We start from the raw sequence: 18,098 nt of genomic DNA, 5'->3' as shown, positions 1-18,098 counted from the left end.
AAAACACTCAAACATTCAAAGGATTAAAACAACTCTAATGCCCTCTATGCCTTCAATATTTAAACCCAGAACACGAGATTTTTTTTTCAGAACTCAAGCCTAGAAAACCATCACTCTTTAATTAGAATCTTACACAAAACATTACAGACTCAAAGCATGTAATCTGTCCTCTTCTTAAAAAAAGCATTAGTGATTAAGTAGGCTAATTTCCTTTTAATTCAGGCAACAGAATATATATAAAGATAAGTATTTTGTGCATGATTTTACCAATACCCTGTCTTAGTACTCAAGATTCAAAGTGACAGCAGATATTAGATTAACTACAGTAAAAATAAATATAAGAAGCATTCTATGTATATGCAATCCTTCTAATAAAAAATCCAACCACCCAAATGTGCTACCTAAAAATGAGCAATAACTTCATTTAACTTTTCAATGTCATTACAGGAAACTTATTAAAATAACAACTGGTTGCTACATTACTAAAACCAAATACTAAAACCAACTCTATGTTTAAAGTACCCAGTGGTTAGGTATATTAAGACCACAAGTAGAGAGATGAACTACTACCTTAAATTAGTATATAGAAATACCACCCATGCCACTTCAGAAATCAACTCACAAGCAGACAAAACTTAGAAATCTAGTCTAAGTATTTATAATAAATAAGGAAACTGAGGATAGAGGTTTATGTATGTGACTGAACTCACAGAACTAAGCAGCAATAGAATAGAGCACCCCCTATTACATTTGTTTTCCAAAGAGATCCCTTAAATCAGAAAAATTAAGTTAGGTAGTTGGGGTCTTTGGTCCATTTTTAGTTTCTTTTAAATCTCATCCATTTTTAATCCAAGCCAACTACTAACCCATGCTACTTAAATAATTGTGAAAAAAAAATATATTTCACAGGTTGGACTGAAGTAGAACCATATTTTTAATACAGCCATTTTCTCAAAATTAATCCCTGCAACTTCACATTTGTAAATGCACTCCACAATAAGAAAAGTAATGGGAAATTCACAGAACTTGCACTGATCCCAACTAACAGACTAAGAAACTTGGGCTCTCTGAAAAATTATAATTTAGTTCTCTTTTAACTATATTGACTATTTTTTCCTTTTATCTTTAATTTCATACTTTTAATAGGACCTTTAAACATTCTTTTGAAGTCACGTTTCATGTTTGTCATCTGAAAACAGTATTTATAAAAATAACGAAGCATTTCATTAACATAAAGTTCTTTTCAAATAAGAAAATGGATTGATCAATGCCAAAGTTTTATTAGAACAATGATAGAATGTAAAGGGAAAAACACTAGTGTACTATATGCTCTTTTTACCAATAAAAGCATAAAGTTTACCAGAAATGTCATATATTTGGTAACTCAGATCTTCTGGCCCTAAAATCATTCCATCAGTGGATTCTTCAATGCTTATAGTATTTCTGGTGGTTTCACAAGATGAATACATTACTTCATATTCCTTACACATATCATCAGAAAGCTCTGTATTACCTGTATTAAAGAAAATATACTGAAAGTAAATAGGAATTCTTTAAATCATATCTTTAGGAACTCTGGGCACTAAGTCTTCTATAGTAAGATTTTAAGGATTTCTCCCAATTGAGATAATGTCCACATGGCTGTAGTAAGAGTTCTCTTCCTGAGGAAGATTAAGTTCACCATTATGGACAAGCTAAAATGATTATTAACAGTTTAAACTCATATAGCACTATCTATGTACTATCTATGTGCAGCTTCTTGTACAAGAAAATCCTATGCTAAAAGTAATTATTATTCATGTTTTACAGATGAAAGAAACAAGCAGAGATGTTAGGTCATTTATGCAAAGTGAGTAAACAGCATTGCCAATGATAATATATCAAAACTAATTTATAACTACCATATCATAAGTGAGTTAAATGCTAGACCCAAAGATAAAGCTACTATGTGAAATAGTGACAATTCATTCATACTAAAAGTAAAAACTGTGTACAAACTACATGTTAAACATTTATAAATATATTTAATCAAATAATCAAAAGAGATACCCCCAAGTTCTATAAACCGATTTGGTCATTATTTAACCAAAACATGATTTGTACTGATGAAACATTAAGGACATACCCTCAGGATGAGACCCTGATGTGGCTGCTGTTTCATGCCAAGAGCTTTCAGTTCCATGAGTTACTTGAGTGGCATCACTATTTCCAGGAGGAATTTCTTGCCATACTTTGGCATTAGGATTTAAACCAGTTCCTTTAGATGTTACCTGCTAAATAATCAAATGATCTATTTGTAAACTTTAAAAGTAAATGCATTAAAATTACAAATTTAGATAATAGACTTTGATTTTACTTGAACGTGAAGAAACCCCAATAATATTAAGTAATTTAATAACAAATATTAAATAAAATTATAAAGTTTTGGGCTCATGTTGGAAATAAATCTTTTTTTTAAGTTTTTTTTTTTTTGTTTTTTGTTTTTTTTTTAGAGAGAGACAGTGAGAGGGAACACAAACAGAGGGAGAGGAAGAAGCCGGCTTCCCACTGAGCAGGAAGCCCGACGTGAGGCTTGATCCCAGGACCCTGGGATCATGACCTGAGCCAAAGGGAGAGCCACCCAGGCACCCTGAAAATAACTTTTTTTAAGGAGATAGACTGAAATGTTCATGTATAAAATTTAGCTACCTATACAATAAAAAGCATATCATCTATAAACAATTAACATAGAAATGCTGCTTTACCCCAATATACTTGGCAAATGTCATAAAATGTATTCAAACTATTCAGTGATCTTTGGCATATTTTTGGTGCATGTGTGTATTTATAGCAAACTGAGTTATCTAGAATGATTTTCCAGAGAATGTAATTTTTATTGCCATTTATCCTGTGACAGAGATCTTTGAGTCTGAATGATTCTATCACTGGAAATTTTTCCCAAATCAAAAACAGCAATCTGGGGTGTCTGACAGACTCAGCTGGTAGATTGAGCACACAGCTCTTGATCTTGGAGTCATGAGTTCGAGCCTCAAGGTGGGTGTATAGATTACTTAAAAATACAATCTTTTTTTTTTTTTAAAGATTTTATTTATTTATTTGACAGAGATCAAAGTAGGCAGAGAAGCAGGCAGAGAGGAGGAAGCAGCCTCCCTGGAGCAGAGAACCCGATGCAGGGCTTGATCCCAGGACCCTGGAATCATGATCTGAGATGAAGGCAGAGGCTTAACCCACTGAACCAACCAGGCACCCCTTAAAAATAAAATCTTAACATCCCCCCGCGCCCCGGCAAACAGCAATCTGCCTTTTATTAGATTGTATTTTTCCATTTGTCCTGAAAGTGTATATTCTTTTTTTTTTTAAGATTATTTATTTATTTGACAGAGAGACATCACAAGTAGGCAGAGAAGCAGGCAGAGAGAGGAGGAAGCAGACTCCCTGCTGAGCCGAGAGCCCGATGCGGGACTTGATCCCAGGACCCTTGAGATCATGACCTGAGCAGAAGGCAGAGGCTTAACCCACTGAGCCACCCAGGTGCCCGAAAGTGAATATTCTTAATGTTCTGACATTTAAAGTAATCTTCTACATACATCATTTAAATCTACTTCTTTTACCTCATTCAACCAAACAAAAGGACTTGATCCTTCTCAAGTGCATTAATGACCTTTCAGAAAGCTTATACCCTGTTCAGAAAATCACTTTTAACAGTCTTCTCAGCCTTAGGCCTCTCCCCTGGATGACAGGCACCAGAAGGTAAATTCAAAGGGCAAATTCAGCTTTCATGAAAAGTAAGTGAATTTATCATTTAAGTTTGTCAGAAATTTTGTCTACCTAGAGGGAGTTCTTACCACTGGCTCTGGCTCATGGGGTGATTTAAAAAAAAAAAAAAAAAAGCCTTTATGGTATCACCAACACTAAACATGGCAACCAAAGCAGGCCTCTGGGTCGGCAGAACTGCAGAGCTCCCAGACAGAGTTGTTAAGAAGACAGCTTCTGGGAGGCCTGATTGTACTTCTGCAATTAATTATGTCCCATGAAATTCCCCTGTAATCTAGAATCATACCTGAATTAAAAACCCAGCTCTGGGGGTGCCTAGGTGGCTAAGAGGGTTAAAGCCTCTGCCTTTGGCTCAGGTCATGATCTCAGGATACTGGGATCAAGCCCCACATCGGGCTCTCTGCTCAGTGGGGAGCCTGCCTCCCCCGCACCCCGCTCTGCACACCTCTCTGCCTACTTGTGATCTCTCTGTCAGATAAATAAAATCTTAAAAAAAAAAAAAAACAAACAGCTCTGACATTAGTGTTTCATTTCTAAAAAAACAGTTTTTTAAATTTATTTGACAGAAAGAGTAAGAGAGCACAAGCAGAGGGAACAGCAGAGGGAGAGGGAGAAGCAGAAGGAATCCAATGCAGGGCTCCCAGGACCCCAGGATCATAACCTGAACCACTTAGGCGGCACACTCATTCTTTAACAGAGACTGTGTAACATGGTACACCTCATATTCTCACATATTCGATTTATAAGAGCCAAAAATGGAAGTAACCCAGTCAAACAGACAAGAAATAAAGGAAACAATGACACACACTCACTAAGTATTACACGGCTATTCAAAATGATAAAGATACATTACCATATTTCATAAAATCTAAAGGGGTACTAGGTACTACTATATTAAAGAAAAAATTGCTGTTAATTAACCTATGACATCAAATATTGTTAAGATGTATTCCAGTTTCCAGAGAAATTACAATGTGCAACTATGTGCGTTGGTAGGGTTGCTGAAATATGAAAACATAAAAATGGAAAATGCTTTCACAAAACGAAGTGAAAAAAACCATAACCATCACCACAACAAATGTAAGAATGTTAAGCAATTCTATGGGCTAGGAATTAGTACTTATATTACTATCTCCCTTTTCCAGATTATCCTATGTGAGAAATAATATATCCAACTAAAGACAAAAAAAGATTAAGTATGAAGTTAGCATTAATCACCAATGATTACAGCTCACAGATTATTACAATTGCAAAGAAGTATGTAAGCATGGATATGGGCTAGAAGGGAACATGATCTGCTACAATACTCAGATCAGAGATATTTTTCTCTAATAAAGCATTCCATTGAAATATTACCTTAAATCCCGAGTCATAAAAAATATAAAAATTTAAAAAACTTTTTTCAAATTAGAGCATAATGTACACTGTTTAGTACATTAACATCAAAGATTACTTTATGTATTTTGTGCCTGTATATATTAACATATATTATTTTAGTTTTATACCAGTCAATATCTATTAAATTTAAATAAATGTATCTTTTCTTAAGATTTTATTTATTTATTTGACAGAGAGAGATCACAAGTAGGCAGAGAGGTGGGCAGAGAGGGGGAAGCAAGCTCCCTGCTGGGCAGAGACGCCAATGCAGGGCTCGAACCCAAAACCCTGGGATCATGACCCTAGCCGGACTTAACCGACTGAGCCACCCAGGTGCTGTTGTTGATTTCCTCTGAACATAATTCATTCTCACATCTCATAACTTTCTTCTGGAATCACATTCCTTCTTCTGCAAGGACATTATTCATTATTTTTTTAAGGATTTTATTTATTTATTTGACAGAGGTCACAAGTAGGCAGAGAGGCAGGCAGAGAGGCAGGCAGAGAGAGAGAGAGGAGGAAGCACGCTCCCTGCCGAGCAGAGAGCCCCATGCGGGACTCGATCCCAGGACCCTGAGATCATGACCTGAGCCGAAGGTAGCGGCTTAACCCACTGAGCCACCCAGGCTCCCTATTCATTATTTTTTCAGTCAACTCTTAAGTTGTGCCTTCTCTGAAAATGCCTTTATTTTTTACTTTCTGTCTCTGCTGTGTAAAAAATTCAAAGATTCTCTTTTTTTCTCTTGGTATAAAGAATTCTTACAAGGCACACATTCCCTTTCAGCATATTAGAGATATCCCCACTGGGTGACTGGGTGGCTCAGCTGGTTGAGTGACTGCCTTCACCTCAGGTCGTAATCCAGTCTTGGGATGAGTCCCTTATTAGGGTCCCTGCTCAGCAGGGAGTCTGCTTCTCCCTCTGACCTTCCCCTTCTCATGCTTTCTCTCTTCTCAAATAAAATCTTAAAAAAGAAAAAAAAAATTGTATTAAAAAAAAAGATATTCCCACTGTCTTGTTTTGTACAGAAGTTGGTGACCAGAAATTTGCCATCATTCTAGCTGTCACTCTTAATCTTTTTCCTTAAATTTTGTCAATGGTGATTTACAGTTTCACAATCACCAGTTTAACTGTGAAATTCTTCTTTATTTATAATCTATTTGGGATTCACTGAGCTCTGAAATCCAACGCATCAATTCTGTAAAATTCTCAGCCGTTAGCTCTTCAAACTCTGCCTCTCCATCAACTAACTGCTCTATTGTTTCCTCCTGGAATGCCAATAAAATATTCATACCTTCTCATGGTATGTTCCACCTCTCTTTGTATCAATCTCCTGTTTTCCATTTCTTTGTCTAAGAAATTATACTCTGAGTAATTTCTTAAGTTCTTTCTTCTAGTTCATCAATTCTCTCTTCATCTGTTTCTAAGATGAATTTAACCTGTCCACTAAATTTCTAAGTTCTTTTTAAATAATTTTCATTTCTTAAAATTCTGTTTGGTTCTATTATCAAATCTATCTGACCAATACTTTCCTTTCCTTTCCTTTTTTTTTTTTTTAAAAGATTTTATGTATTTGTTTGACAGAGATCACAAGTAGGCAGAGAGGCAGAGAGAGAGGGGGGAAGCAGGCTCCCTGCTGAGCAGAGAGCCCCATGTGGGGCTCGATCCCAGGAACCTGAGACCATGACCTGTGCTGAAGCAGAGGCTTAACCCACTGAGCCACCCAGGCGCTGCCCTTTCCTTTCTTTTTCTTCTTCTTCTTTTTTTTTTTTTGAGAGGGAGAGAGACAATCTTAAGCAGGCTCCACACCCAGCAAAGGGTCTGATGTGGGGCTGGATCTCACACCCTGAGATCATGACCTGAGCTGAAATCAAGAGTTAGATACTTAACCTACTGAGCCACCCAGGCACCCCTGTTTTGTTTCTTGATCATCTTTTCAGTATCTTCTTTCCTTTAAGCATTTTTTTTTTTTTAAGATTTTATTTATTTGAGAGAGAGACAAAGTGAGAGCACAAGTAGGCAGAGTGGTCAGCAGAGGGGGAGAGTAAGGTTGCTAGAAAGCCTGAGCCAAAGGCAGACACTTAACAACTGAGCCACCCAAGTACCCCTAAGTATATTAAATATTCTAATTTTATAGTCTGTATTTGATAATTACAGTATCTGTTATGTTTGAGGGTTTGCTTTTGTGATCTGTTGTTTCTGCTAAATCATGCTCATGATGACTTACTGCTGTCCGATTTTATACTGTAAGCCCATTTCCTTGGAACTTTATTTGTGGGAATTCTGAAGACTACGTTTAAAATATGCTCTGGAGATATGGAGATATTTGGAGGATTTGTTTTCCGTCTGCTAGATGACTGCATACTAAAACTACCAATCTAGTATTCCTTTAATTTTCGACATGGTTATTTTGGTAACAACATATATTGTGAATTTTCACTCTACTTTGGCAAAAGGAACATCTGTGGTTAGAATTATTAGGAAAGACTGATGCCTCACCAATCCACTTAAAGCTAAAACTGACAAATTCCCTTTTCTCTGGGAAAGTTTGTTTTCCAACTAGTTTACCTTGTGTCCTCTCTCTAAGCACTGCCAATTAAAACCAAAGCTCTGGTTTTCATAAGAACCAACAAATCCATTTAATCTCTGCATTTATGATCTGTTTATCTCTTAGATGAGTGTTTTTTTTTTAAATTTAGTCTGAAGATTTCATTTGCTTTCTTGACAGCTTAATGCTCTGCTTAAAAAAAAAACTTAAAAAAAATTTTTAACCAACATTTTCAATTGTTTTCCAAAACATATAATTCATAATACTTCTTAAAAAAAGAAGTATCAATATAGTCTCAATGAAGCTAAATTTAGAGTAATTCCAACAACTGAAGGACAAGTATAACAACAAACAGCAACAAAAACTAACTTTATTCTGCCACCCAGTAATTATGCAATTACTGGCACCAGTTTCTTCATTTTTAAAGACATAATGCCTAGTCTACCAAAATTCCCTATAGTTTTTATGCACGTTGGGCACCTAACTTTATTTTGGTCATTACTTCCTCTCTCCTTCTTATTATTTGTACATACCTCTATTTTATTAAACACTGTAACAGTTTATCTAAATAGGAGTTCTAAAGCTGGGCAATGGGCTCAAGGAAGGCAGAAACTAGGTCTTCCAGTCTATTTCAGCTATTAACACAAACCAGTCAGAGAGCAGATCTTCAACTGTCTACTTGAATGAAATAGCAGAGGTATGTGTACAAAAAAAATAATTTTTAGCACTTTACTTTTCAGAGGTGCTACAAGATGAGAGCTGATAAAATCTCTCTCTTTTTTTAATGTGGACTGAGTTTAAAATGAAAGTCTAATGTTGAAGTGCTTCTTGGCTTTTGGTTTCAGAGCTGCTAAAGGCTTTTATAAAAATATCAAAACCAATAACAAAACGTCAAATCATGCAGGGGAGCAAAAGCATCTCCGCAAGTATTGCCATTTGAATAATCACAGCAACATCTTAGTTTAGAGATATAAGTTCACAATACCACATCATAACATAATTAATTAGCTCAGGGAGGAAACCAACTCGTTTTCTTATAGCACCAAGCAGCCACCCTCCCATCCCAGGCACTAAAGCATTATTTAAAAAATTTGTGAAGTTGCAATTTTAGAAAGCAACTCATCTTTACATTTGCCACTCTATAGATCATGTGAACAATGCCTGCTGTATAAAAAATATCTTACCAAGGATTTTTATCAGTCAGTATTTACTGACTATTTACCTTGACTATTTACTCAAGGTAAATTAACAGAAAAGTAATTTATTAAAGGATAGTATCACTGCTATGTCACTATGTCAATGAAAGGGCTGAAAATGGGTGCAAAGATAACATCACCCAGAATAATGCTGAAGTGATTTACGAGCAAATCATTATCCCTGCCACCATCAAGAGCTGTATTGCAAAATTCAAATCCATTACCACTGCCAGGACCAAAATCACTTCATTACGAACTTAACCTTGAAACCTCCACTTAAAGCTGACCACCTCTGTCACTCCCTCCTGCAAAATTGAAAGTTAAGAATACAACCCTCAGAGACGCCTGGGTGGCTCAGTTGGTCAAGCTGCCGCCTTTGGCTCGGGTCATGATCCCAGCGTCCTGGGATAGAGTCCTGCATTGGGGCTCCTTGCTCCTCGCTTCTCTCTCTGCCTCTGCCCACTGCTCTGCCCGCTTGTGCATTCGCAAGCATGTGCGCACTCTCTCTCTCTCTCTCTGACAAATAAATAAATAAATAAATAAATAAAATCTTAAAAAATAATAATAATTAAAAAAAGAATACAACCCTCATTTCCTTACATTGTATAATTTCAAGCAAAAGTGATCTGCAGGTGTGTCTGACTAATGGCTCTTTTTTTTTTTTTTAAGATTTTATTTATTTATTTGACAGACAGAGATCACAAGTAGGCAGAGAGGCAGGCAGAGAGAGAGGAGGAAGGAGGCTCCCTGCTGAACAAAGAGCCTGATGCAGGACTTGACCCCAGGACCCTGAGATCATGACCTGAGCCGAAGGCAGAGGCTTTAACCCAACTGAGCCACCCAGGCACCCCTGACTAGTGTCTCTTAATGTTATTTAAGATGCATCCATCTAGAAACAAAAGCATTGGCTAGTACATATACAGGAGAGGCCTGACTCACAATATGGGTATTTCTGCAAATATAGAAAACTACTCAAAAATTGGGGGAATCAAATATGACAAATATTCACTATAAGAGATTAAGATTAATACTGAAGATACACAATTATGCCATATACACTTAATTTACAAATAATTACCCAAATATTGTGGGATTACGATGAAAATTTGCTTTTACTGATGGGATGCACTACTTTTAAAAATTGTTTTAGTTTTTAATTTTATTATTTTTTAAAGATTTTATTTATTTGGGAAAAGAGAGAGAACTCATGTGCAAGTGAAGTACGCATGCGTGGAGGCAGGTGGAGAATCTTGAGAACAATCCATGCTGAGTGCAAGCCCAACACAGGGCTCAAACTCATGACCCTGAGATCATGACATGAGCTAAAACCAAGAGCCAGATGCTTAATCAACTGAGCCACCCAGGACCCTGAATTTATTATTTTCATTCCAATATAGTTAACATACAATGTTGTATTAGATTCAGGTATACAATATAGTAATTCAATAATTCTATATATTTTCATTGCTCATCATGCTAAGTATCCCCATCACCTACCTATTTCACCCAACCTCCCCAACCCCTACCTTTGGTAAATTACCAGTTTGCTCTCTATATTTAGATTAAATAATGAGAACAGAATTTGTGACCATGAACTTTCAATGTTTCATTATGACCTCTTTATAATCAGAAGTGTTTAAAAATATTCAAACTCATCATTCCTAGGTTAAGAGCAGAAATTGACAAAATCAAAGGAAACAAAAATACAGACTGTCTTACAAATGATTTTAGGTGTTACTATATTTTCTATCAGAGATCAGTTACCCCTTTGGAGATCACACATAATTACTCAAAGCTCAACCTCTATTAAGCTTCCCAATTCAGTCAAATTATTATAATCTCCATCTAGCTAAAGATATAAAGAGTGATGTCCCTATGTGTTTAATACAATTCAAGGAAATTTGCTCCAAAGCAATCAGGTTAGATTTTAAACAGAGTAGAGAATATAAAAACCAAATGCATTTCAGTATAGATGGTGACGGAAAGAGCCCACCTCACTTCAGGGGCAAAAAGAGACTGCAATCATGGGCCAGAGTCAGAAGTGATGGGACTGTTGCTCAGACAGTGCCAAGAAATTCCTCGTAAGATCAAGTGTTATGCCACCACACTGCAATTAATTTTTGATATTAAGAAAGAAAGCTTGTCCTTCTTTTACTGAAATCTAAGTGCCTGGCAAGGCTGTGTTGGCACAATGGCTGTTATGTGCTTTCTACCCACCTCCTGGAATGCCTGAGCTTCCCACCTCAGAAGGCACCAATGGTTTGCCCATGCAAAGTCCATACCCTAAGCATGTGAGGATAGGAAAAAAAAATAAATAAATAAACTCAGTAACTAAAGGACCAGAGCCCATTTCTGTAAACTTGTTGGGTAACCCAGAAGTCAGACAAGAGCCCTCAAATCACCACTGCCTCTACCACTGAAGTAACAAGATAAAAAATTAGAGATAGCTTGATGCCTTCCTGTGCTGTCTGAAGTCAAGATACAGGACTTTGGCACACAGTACTCAAGTATTGCTAATGGGTGTTCACCCTTTGACTAAGACAAGGGGATGCATTATTTCATTAAGTATCTAATAATAAATCAAGGTAATTAATTAGATGCCTTTCAGCAGCATACTATCCATAAATCTGTGTCCCTTCCTAAAGGTACCAAGAATAATCAAAGTGTAAAGTCTATGGCATATAGACAAGCAGGACTCCTGGGAATATATTTCCACAAAACTAGTTAAAAGTATACACTCTAAAAGCCATTAATGTACACAAGAACACACATATATAAGGATGTATATTGCAGCACTGATTCCATAAGTGAAAGGCTACAAACAAATATAAACTTCTATCTAAACAGTTAAATAAAATGTAGTATACTTTGTAACAGGAATACTATAAAAGTTAAGGAAAAAAAAAGATAGGTCTATATATACTAACAGTGGGGAAAAAATCAAGTTGCAAAACAAGCACTTTGTTTCATCATTTATGTTAACAAACATAAAATCACTGTATAGATAGATACATAAGTATGTAAAAACAGAAAAGGTCTGAAAGGTTACAACACCAACCTTATCAACAACAGAGCTATAAATTACTAAGATACTTACCAAAGAGGGAAAATGTACAAAGAAGAAGCAGGAATAGTTAACTACAAAACATCATTTTACCTATTGAACTACTTAACGTCATTTTGACAAGTATAAAAAGAAACTATCAGTTCATTGTCGTAATTCATATAATTTTTCCAAGAGTTAGCAACGTTTATCAATAGCCTTAAAAAGACGCATTCTTTTAAACACAGAATTAACCAGGAGTGCCTAGGTGGCTCAGTGAGTTAAGTATCTGCCCTTGGTTCAGGGTGGGATCCCTGCTCAGGGGGGAGTCTCCCTCTGCCCCTACCCCAACTTGTGTGTTGTGCATACTCTCTCTCAAATAAATAAATAAATAAAATCTTTAAAAAATAAATAATGAAAAATGGAATCACCATATGATCCAGTAATTCCACTACTAGATATCTATCCAAAGAAAAAGAAAACACTAATCTGAAAGATGTACTCCTATGTTTACTGCAGCATTACTTGCAATAGCCAAGATATGCAAGCAACCCAAGTGTCCATCCATAAATTAATGCTTAAAGAAGATGTGCCATATACACAATGGAGTATTACTCAGCCATAAAAAAGTATAAAACCTTACTATCTGTGACAACATGGAGAGACCTAGGGAATATAATGCTAACTGAAATAAGCCAAGCAAACAAAGATGAATACCATAAAATTTCACTTATATGTGAAATTTAAGAAACAAAACAAACAGACAAAAGAAACAAATTCTTAAATACAGAGAACAAACTAGTAGTTGCAGGAGGGAAGGTAGGTGGGAGGACAGGTGAAATGAAGGGGACTAAGAGTACATTTAATGTGATGAGCACGAAGTAATGTTAGAATTGCTGAATTATACCGTACACCTGAAACTAACAGATCACTGTATGTTAATAATACTTCAATTAAAAAATACTGTAAAAAAATAAATATTCTTTGATCTAGAAATGTACTTGCGAGAGCTACTCAAAAGAAAGATATGCAAAACTATGTAAGTACAAGGATATTCACCACGCTGATTTTGTAAGTGAAAAACTAGAAACATCTAACTGCTATGGTTTAAATGTTTGTGTACCACCCTCCCCCCAAATTCAAATGTTGAAATCCTAAAGCCAATGTGATGGATTTGGAAGGTGGGGCTTTGCAGAAATATTAAGTCCGAGGACTGAAGCCCTCATGAATGGATTAGTGTTCCTCTAAAAGAGATCCCAGTCCCTAGCCCTTTCCACCATTGAAGACATTGGCAAAAAGGCACTATGAACCAGAAAGCCCTACCAACTACCAAATCTGCTGGCTCCATAATCCTGGACTTCCCAGAATTAAATTTCTGAGTTTATAAACTACCCGGTCCATGATACTGTCTGAGTAGCCTGAGTGGACTAAGACACCAACCACAGAGGATTTTTCAGCAACTATAAGTCCAGCCATATAAAGACTATCCCAGAGCCTTAAAAGACTGTATATAAAACTGGTGAAATCTAAGTAAGTTATGTGGATTGTACCAACATCAATCTGTTAGTCTTTTATATCGTACTACAGTTATGGCAAGGTGTTACTTCTGTGAGAAACTGGGCAAAAAGGTACATGACACCACCCTGTGTAGTTTTGTTTTGCTTTGTTTTGTTTTTGGCAATTTGTGAATCTGTAATATTTCAAAATAAAATCTGTACAAATGGGGGAAAATACTGTAGAAAGCATTGAAAGTATTCAAGGAAATCTGGGGGAAAAAGCAAGTTGCTACCTTATTACAGAAATTTTGAATTTTGTGAAATAATGCACAAGCACAGAAAAGACTGGAGAGACTATAAAAAATCAGTGTTATGACTGGTTATCTCAGAGCAGTAGCATCTTTATTTTCATTTTTATACTTTTATTTTCATACAATTAACATCAATTGCATTTACAAACATTTAAGATCCAAATTAAAAGACCTATCAACTGGGAAAATCATTCCAGGCAAGTGACACAAAAGACTACCATCTTCAAAGAGGGTTAAGCACAAACAAGCAAAAAGTCAATTCGCAGTTAAAACATGGAGAAACGTTCGATCACACTAGTCACTAAAGAAATGCAAAATAAATTATTTCATTTTAACCAAATGGTAAATTTTTACAAATTAGAATGCTGGATGCCGACAAAGATGCAGTAAACTGGACAACAGTAAAAACTGTCCTAACACTTTTGGAAAGCAATCTGTCAATACTGATGTTGATATGAGTTACTTTTCAAATGTTCACTCTTTGATCTACTACAGTAAACTTTAACCTAAAAGCTTTATACAAGAGTGTCCTATATTGAATTGCTCCACATAAAGAAAAACTGGAAACCGAAACGCCCAACAAAAAAAATTGTTTTTCTTTGACAAATAGTGTTTATTTATTATTTTTTTTAAAAGATTTTATTTATTTATTTGACAGACAGAGATCACAAGTAGGCAGAGAGGCAGGCAGAGAGAGAGAGAGGAGGAAGCAGGCTCCCCGCTGAGCAGAGAGCCCGATGCGGGACTCGATCCCAGGACCCTAAGATCATGACCTGAGCCGAAGGCAGCTAACATTTATGGAACACTTAATTCACCTTCATAACAACTTCAGTTAAATACGACCATCATCCACATTCTGCAGATAAGAAAAATGTTACTTTAGGGGAGCCTGGCTGGCACGGTTGGTGGAACATGTGCTAATCTTGGGATTGTTGAGTTCCAGCCACAATGGGTGTAGAGATTACCTAAAATCTTAAGCCCCAGCCCCAAAAGTTACTTACCCCAAGGTCATGTGCCCAATGTTGCAAAGCTAATAAGGCAGAGGCAGGATTTGAATCTAGGCAGAAGGAACAGTCTGCCGATACATTTTTACAGTGGTTTTTAACCACTACACTACAGTTACCTTAGAAAAAAAGTTTTAAGACAACTAGTTATTTTAAAAAATATAAAAGACAACCAGTTACATGCCATTTAAGGAATACTATAAATCTCCTCACCCAGCCAAATGGTCCCTGGCGCAGTTCTGTCCAGAGTGACTCATAATCCAGAAAAAAAATGGATATGCCACCAGATAACTAGGGTCCTCAGAGCAGAAGTCAATTCAGCTCTGCACTGATTTCTATCTCAGGGCCAAAGTAGTTTTCTATCCTAGGGCCATAGTTAATTAAATAAAAAAGATAATATCCATGGCAGTTTAGCAATAAAATTACCCTCTATCACAAGCACTTATCTTCAGCTGAATTATTTTGTCAGCAAGCTCCACAACGGCAATGACCTTATGTATGGTTTACTGCTCCCTAGCACCTTGAACAGTGACTGGCACAAAGGAGGCCAACAAATAACATTTGTTAAATGAATCAAGGAATGAACAAATGCTATATGAGTGTTTCTTAGGCTTTACTGTGCTTAAGAATCATCTAGGGAGGGGCACCTGGGTGGCTCAGTGGGTTAAGGCCTCTGCCTTTTGCTCAGGTCATGATCCCAGGGTCCTAGGATCCAACCCCGCATCAGACTCTCTGCTCAGCGGGGAGCCTGCTTCCTCCTCTTTCTCTGCCTGCCTCTCTGCCTACTTGTGATCTCTGTCTGTCAAATAAATAAATAAAATCTTGAAGAAAAAAAAAAAAAGAATCATCTAGGGATCTTGCTAAAATGCAGATTCTGATTCAGCAGTTCAGGGCTTAGACTAAGAAACCCTTGGGTAACTAAGTTAGCTGCTGGTCTATGGCTCACACTTTTCAGTAGCAAGGTAATTGGACCCCCCCCCCCCCCCGGAGGTCATTTCCCCCAATCTCTTCAAGGAGTCAAGAATCAGGATTCACTTACTCTCCAAGGAAGAAAACCTGAAGTTTATTCATCAATAAAGCTATTACTACCGATCCTTATCAGAAGGAAAGACTTATCTCCCCAAATTTTCACTATACTGTTCAAAAACAAAACAGGCTTCCATAGACTAGTGGTTTAGCTTTTTTTTGGCGGGGGCGGCATCAAAGATTACTCTGAAAATATAATCAGAACTACAGAGTTCTCCCCAAAAAGTTTTATAGGAGATTCATGAACCCCTTATTAAGACCAAGATCTCCACTTGTATTTACCATTTAAGTAATTTAAATAGTCCTCAACATACTGAGTCATTTTACTCCAAACTGTTATCTAATAAAGCCAACAGCTAACCATACAAATCAAAAATTTTTTAAAAATTCCAATATTAAATATGATCAACATTAAATACAATCAATATTAAATAAAAAAATAATCCTTTTCAGAAATCTGTATAGTCAAGTCAGCAAACCGTTCTTTTCTTTCTTTCTTTTTTTTTTTTTTTAAAGATTTTATTCATTTATTTGACAGACAGAAATCACAAGTAGGCAGAGAGGCAGGCAGAGAGAGAGAGGAGGAAGCAGGCTCCCCGCTGACCAGAACCCTGGGATCATGACCTGAGCCGAAGGCAGAGGCTTTAACCCACTGAGCCACCCAGGCGCCCCAAACTGTTATTTTCAAATAAAAATGACCAGAAAACTAAGATGAGACTTATCTTTCCCCAGTGTATATGAAAGCTGCAGCTCACATGTAGTGTTTACTATGCACCAGATACTATTTGAAGTACTTTACGTTAACTGTCAATCTTAACAACCTTATGTGTCCTATTAATATTATCCTCAAGTTATTAGTATTATCCTCAATTTACACATAAGAAAATTGAGAAAGAGGCGAAACAACTTGCTCGAGGTCATACAAACAGAAAGAGGCTGAGCCTGAACAGTAGCCTTGTACTTGTTTTTAACCACTCTTTTGTGCAACCCTGTATATAAATGTATCTTATAATTATTACTCTATCACTGCCCCCATTTTTTTCCTTCACCTAACTCAAAAGGCTAGAATAATCCCACATATCTTTTACCTTGCTTAACTGCAAACTTCTGTAAATCCTACAAATTTAATTTCTCATAGCTAATTCAACAACAAATATTTTAGTACCAACTTATGTGCACTGGTAGTGATATGAGGAAAAGTACTGCCAATAAGCATACAGTCTCTTCTGAAGAATTAAAAATAATTATACAAATCAGGAAATTTTTGAACATGAAACAGGATGGGACAACTATTCCAAAAAATAGGTGTACACTGTAACTATCTAGGACAGAATGGGAGGAATGATCACACTAACCTATTTTGTAGTTTGCAGTATCTAGTGCCATGAAGTACTGGCCACCTATGTACAACACAAACCCTGGATTACTCCTAAATTTCTGTTTTGACACAGAAGAGCTTTTCTCTTCCCTCAGTAATATATAAACCAAACAAAACTTAACTTTTCATCCTTGGAGTCTGGCTTTCAGTCTACAGTTCATACTCTACCCCTAGTAATATTCATCTAAAGTATTCCTCTAGAAGAGAACGAAGGGAAACAGAAGGAAGGAAGCGAAGGAAGGACGAAAGATCCAATGAACTCTTCTGTCTTTGGTTTAGAGTCAGTCATTTATAAATACAGAGATATTTTCTGAACCAAAGTTTGGCTCAAATGTTTGGGTCTATTACAAGAAACAGATGAGAAGACACATGAGTACCTGATACTTAAGTTTCTTTTTCTTACATATACCTATACCTGCATATTAGAAAAAATTTTCTTTACAAAAGAGGAAATATAAATCATCTACTTGCATCTCGTCATTTGGCATTCCTTTAAATCTTGTATACAAATGTCTGTATTTGAACACACTGCAATCTTCATTCCTTTTTTTTTTTTAAAGATTTTATTTATTTTTTTGACAGACAGAGATCACAAGTAGGCAGAGAGGCAGGCAGAGAGAGAGGAGAAAGCAGGCTCCCCGCTGAGCAGAGAACCCCACATGGGGCTCGATCCCAGGACCCTGGGATCAGGACCCGAGACGAAGGCAGAGGCTTTAACCCACTGAGCCACCCAGGTGCCCCTGCAATCTTCATTCTTGTTTTGTAAGTTTTATTTGCCCAATTAAAAGTATACTCTTCAGCTATTGGGGCGCCTGGGTGGCTCAGTGGGTTAAGCCGCTGCCTTCAGCTCAGGTCATGATCTCAGGGTCCTGGGATCGAGTCCCGCATCGGGCTCTCTGCTCAGCAGGGAGCCTGCTTCCTTCTCTCTCTCTCTCTGCCTGCCTCTC

General features: G+C 36.7%; 1 protein-coding gene across 6 annotated transcripts in view; it reads right to left on the bottom strand.

Moving 5' to 3' along the window:
- The window catches only part of LARP4 (La ribonucleoprotein 4), a 187,210-nt gene that overhangs the window by 50,922 nt on the left and 118,190 nt on the right, over positions 1–18,098 (bottom strand). For 5 of the 6 annotated variants that reach the window (XM_059403101.1, XM_059403099.1, XM_059403103.1 and 2 more), the window contains 2 exons: positions 2,126–2,273; positions 1,361–1,513 (listed from right to left, as the gene is read on the bottom strand). In XM_059403101.1, the coding sequence (XP_059259084.1) occupies positions 1,361–1,513; positions 2,126–2,273 (301 nt within the window). The remainder of the gene's footprint in view (positions 1–1,360; positions 1,514–2,125; positions 2,274–18,098) is intronic. The other variant, XM_059403100.1, reaches the window with a different exon arrangement.

This window comes from Mustela nigripes, chromosome 6 (assembly GCF_022355385.1).
Source record: "Mustela nigripes isolate SB6536 chromosome 6, MUSNIG.SB6536, whole genome shotgun sequence".
NCBI lineage: Eukaryota > Metazoa > Chordata > Mammalia > Carnivora > Mustelidae > Mustela > Mustela nigripes.
The sequence above is the reverse complement of the archived record's forward strand: the minus strand, read 5'-3'. Positions and strand labels throughout refer to the sequence as shown.